This window comes from Canis lupus, chromosome 18 (genome assembly GCF_048164855.1).
Source record: "Canis lupus baileyi chromosome 18, mCanLup2.hap1, whole genome shotgun sequence".
In the NCBI taxonomy this organism is placed as follows: domain Eukaryota; kingdom Metazoa; phylum Chordata; class Mammalia; order Carnivora; family Canidae; genus Canis; species Canis lupus.
The window spans coordinates 58,389,598-58,394,518 of NC_132855.1; the positions used below are offsets into that span (position 1 = coordinate 58,389,598).

Sequence of the window (4,921 nt, forward strand, 5' to 3'; positions counted from 1 at the left end):
GGCAACTTCATAATTTCCAATGGCATGCATGCTTTGTGGAAAGCAGACAGTGGCTATCGAAAACTCAACTTTATTCCAACTCCAACTCAAGCTATCCACTGTTCAGAACACGTATACTTTCCAAAAAAAAAAAAAGGCTAACTTCTCAAAATCCTGCAGTCAGCTTTTCAAATCCCAAGAATACCCCACTTTTGCTTGCTGGCATGTGAATGACTTGTTAAGTTTCCAATATGTAAATCTTGAGGTAATGATAATGTTTTGTATTCTTTTCTTCAAATTGCATGAGGCAAATGAAATTTCTTTAGAAGGTGGATACACTTCCTGAGGACAAACACTTGCCCAGAGTTTTCTTTAAAGCCCTGCTAACATCCTTGTTCCTGAGGCTATAGATGAGTGGGTTGAGCAAGGGTGTGAGGATAGTGTAGAAGGCAGATACGGCCTTGTCCTTCTCAGGAGTATGGTAAGAGTGAGGCAACACATAGGTGTACATGGCAGCACCATAAAAGAGGCTGACAACCACCATGTGTGAGGAGCAAGTGGCCACCGCCTTTCGCCTTCCTTCTGCTTCATTCATTCTATAAACAGTGATGAGAATCCTTGTATAAGAGGCTGAGATGACAGAGAAAGGGATGAGGAGCATCATGATGCAGCAGACATACATGGCTGTTTCATAGGTTGATGTGTCAGTACAGGAGAGCTTCAGAAGAGCAGGGACCTCACAGAAGAAGTGATTGATTTCTCGAGAGGCACAGAAAGGGAACTGCATGGTCACTGGAGTGAGCAGGAAGCCATCTATGGACCCTCCCAGCCAGGCTGCCACCACAATTAACAAGCAGACCTTTCGACTCATAAGGACAGGGTAGCGCAGAGGGTTGCAGATGGCTACATAGCGGTCATAGGACATTAATCCTAAGAGGAAAAACTCAGCCCCTGCCAAGGTCAAGTAAATGAAGTGCTGGGAAGTGCATCCTGCAAAGGATATGGCCCTCTGGCCCACTATCTGGTCAACCAGCATCTTTGGCACAATGGTAGAAATGTACAAGATATCCATAAGGGAGAGCTGGCTGAGCAAGTAGTACATGGGGGTGTGGAGGTGGGAGTCCATGTGGATGAGAATGATCATGATGGTGTTGCTGGCTATGGAGATGACAAAGACCAAGAGGATGAGGGCAGAGAGAAGCCAGGGAAAACGGGTGTTGCTGAACAAGCCCAGGAGAACAAAGTCAGCATACATGGAATAGTTGCCCAGCTCCATGGCTCTGTGAGTTATACTAAAATGACATGGATATGGTAGAGAAATTTGGGCACAGAAGATAAATAGTTGGTTTATTTAAAACATTATGATGGACAAAATCAAGACAAATCATCACATCTCATCTTGTAATTTCCCCCTTTTCCTAATATTTGGGACCATGGGTTGCTTTGAGATAGTAGTCTTTACCTTTGAGCCCTAAGATTGATCTATCCCATTCATGAAGCTCAAAAATTTCAACTTCCTGGAAGAACATTCTCTGAAGAATTATGTATGCCACACCATACAACCACTCCCTCAAGGATGATAGACTTGATTCACCATTACTTTTAAACTTAGAGGTCATGGTGAAACAATTTTATGTTCTTTGGCTCAAGAATATGAATTAATTAATTCCTTCATTTATTTAAGAAAAACATATTTTTGCCTTTCTTTTTGCTAAAACATAATCTTACAGTGAGGAAAATACATATACAAGAGAAAAATTTAGACTTGTCTGATTTAATAAGAATGGAGCAGTGGGAAAAGAAAGGACAAAATTCCCACTATATATATATATATATATATATATATATATATATATATATATATATACTAAATATATATAATATGTATGTATATTATATTTCTCTCCCTACATTAGGGTCTAGTTTTCACAGTCAAAATTCAATTTGAAAACCATTGATTAAGAGAATATAATTTGCCTATGAAAGGGTAACCACTTTGACCTATTTTACCTAATTTACACTATTCTTTTTTTAAAAAAAATCTAATTCTACTATCCATTCATCTATGTATAGACATTTGGTCTGTTTCCATAATTTGTCTATTGTAAATAATGCTGCTATAAGCACTAATTTATACTATTCTTGAAGCATTTGTACATTGAAGATTTAGAGTGCTTAGCTGATATTTATTAGGTCTTGGATATTTGCAAATAATGATTCTATGTTGAACTAAAAATAAAAGCTCTGAACTCTAAGAAACAATCTAAGAATTATTAGGAAAAAAAGATAATCAAAGGGAAAAGGTTTAGGGTCAAGTAGTATGCATTTTCCTTCTAGCAGAAAAGTACTGATTAATACCTATCACTCATTAACATGACTAATGAAATGGGAGCAATAACTATTGAATAACAAAGAAGACATAGACATGGCTAACAACCACATGAGAAAATGCTCTGCATCACTGGCCATCAGGGAAATACAAATCAAAACCACAATGAGATCCCACCTCACACCAGTGAGAATGGGGAAAATTAACAAGATAGGAAACAAATGTTGGTGAGGATGTGGAGAAAAAGGAACGCTCTTGCACTGTTGGTTGGAATATGAACTGGTACAACCACTCTGGAAAACTGTGTGGAGGTTCCCCAAAGAGTTAAAAATAGAGCTACCCTACGATCCAGTCATTGCACTACTGGGGATATACCCCAAAGATACAGATGCAGTGAAAGACAGAGACACCTGCACCCTAATGTTCATAGCAGCAATGTCCACAATAACTGTGGAAGGAGCCTCGGTGTCCATGGAAAGATGAATGGATAAAGAAGATGTGGTCTATGTATACAATGGAATATTCCTCAGCCATTAGAAACGACAAATACCCACCACTTGCTTCGACGTGGATGGAACTGGAGGGTATTATGCTGAGTGAAGTAAGTCAATTGGAGAAGGACAATCATTATATGGTTTCACTCATACTGGGAATATGAGAAATAGTGAAAGGGATTACAGGGGAAAGAAGAGAAAATGAGTGGGAAAAATCAGAGAGGGTGACAAAACATGAGAGACTCCTAATTCTGGGAAATGAACAAGGGGTAGTGGAAGGGGAGGTGGGCAGGGGGATGGGGTGACTGGGTGAAGGGGACTGAAGGGCACATGATGGGATGAGCACTAGGTGGTATGCTATATGTTGGCAAATCGAACTCCAGTAAAAAAAAAATATACAAAAGAAAAAAGAAAAAAAAAGAGGAAAAAAACCTATAATTATTTTAAATAATACTAGAGATCATTGTCTCCCAAAGAGAGATTTTTCTGCTCAAACCTAAAGTTTAATTATGTATATATAGCTATTTCAGTTAAAATATAGTTTAACATATTTATGAACAGGTAGGCTTTTTGGACAGTTTCTATTAGCATCATATAGACCTTCCCTGTCCAGTATGATAGACATAAACTACATGAGGCTATTGAAGATCTGCAATATGGGTGTTCTGAATGGAGATATTCTGAGAGTACAAATTACATTAAGAATTTAAGATTCATGTGGAAAAAATGCAATATATATCGTTAAAAATACTATATTGGTTATGTGCTGAAATGAAAATATTTTGGATGTATTCAGTACAATAGCATAGACTAAGTCTAATTTCACGTGTTTCTTTTTATTTTTTTTTATTTTATTTATTTATTTATTTTTTTTTTACGTGTTTCTTTTTATATTTTTGATATGGCTACTAGAAAATGTAAAATTATCTCTGTGCTAGACAGTATTATGCTAAGTGATAATAAGTCAGTCATAGAAAGACAAATACCGTATGATTTCATTCATATATAGAATTTAAGATACAAAACTAATGAGCAGAGGAAAATAAAGAGAAGCAAATTAAGAAATAGACTCTTAGCTACAGAGAACAAACTGATGGTTACCAGAGGGAAGGATGGTTACAGGGGTGGGGGGAGGGAGATGGGTGAAATAGATGATGGTGACTAAACTGTTGAGCATCACGTGTCATATAGAAGTGTTGAATCACTAAATTTTACACCTGCAACTAATATTACACAGTATGTTAACTAACTGGAATTTAAGTAAAAAAAAAAATTAATTACCTCTGTGGCTTCTTTCAGATTTCTGCTGGAGAGTACTTCCCTTTTCCCAGAATATGGTGGCTCTAAGTATTTCCGTCTGATTGAGTCACCCAGAATTGGATACACTGCAAATTATAAAGAACTGAACAAAACATTAAGTGTAACAGTAAATAAGAAAAAAAAAAAAACAACAACAACAAAACGTGATGTTACCTCAGTACACATTCACCTGTCAATAGCAGTAAGAACACATTAACAACAGTGTTTTCTGCTTAGTGATTCATATATATTGTTAATTAGTGTATTTAACAACCCTATGGAATACTACACCACTGCTTTATACATCCTACTCGTGAAAAAAAAATGAGACTGAGGTTAGGAGACATTCTCAGGAGCACATGGCTTTAGTTTACCAGTGGCAGAATAATTACTCTAAGCTTTTTTTTTTTTCAATAAGCCTAAGTAGAGATCAATTTATTCATTCCAAAAATATTTCCTGAGGCACATTGTGTGAGTGAATTTTAAATTCTGAAAGGACCTAAAGGACTGTACAAGTCTTCCACCTTCAAGGAGACTAGAACTGAAGCACAGAAAGAACGGCTACAGTATGTATTACTGTAGGTGCACTAGAAGAATGTTTTTTTATTAAAACCTTTGGGATTTTGACTTCTCTCTGCCTGATGTATAATGGAGATCATGAAGAGAGCAGGGAAGAGGGCAATAGGAGCTAAAAATCTAGCAGCTAGTTCATGAGAAGTTCATATCAGGTCCCCCTGTATATTTCACCAAAACTGTCACAACAGATAGATCTGTAACTATATAAAGTAAATTCTCAGTAGAATTTTATTAATGAGGTCTA

The 4,921-nt window shown here is 36.8% G+C and overlaps 1 protein-coding gene across 1 annotated transcript; it reads right to left on the minus strand.

Annotated features, from left to right (window-relative positions):
• Positions 1-301: 301 nt before the first annotated feature.
• Positions 302-1,255, minus strand: LOC140609571 (olfactory receptor 2T27). The gene has a single exon (XM_072784777.1). The coding sequence runs from the start codon at positions 1,253-1,255 to the stop codon at positions 302-304; it is 954 nt and encodes a 317-aa protein (XP_072640878.1).
• Between the last annotated feature and the right edge of the window lie 3,666 nt (positions 1,256-4,921).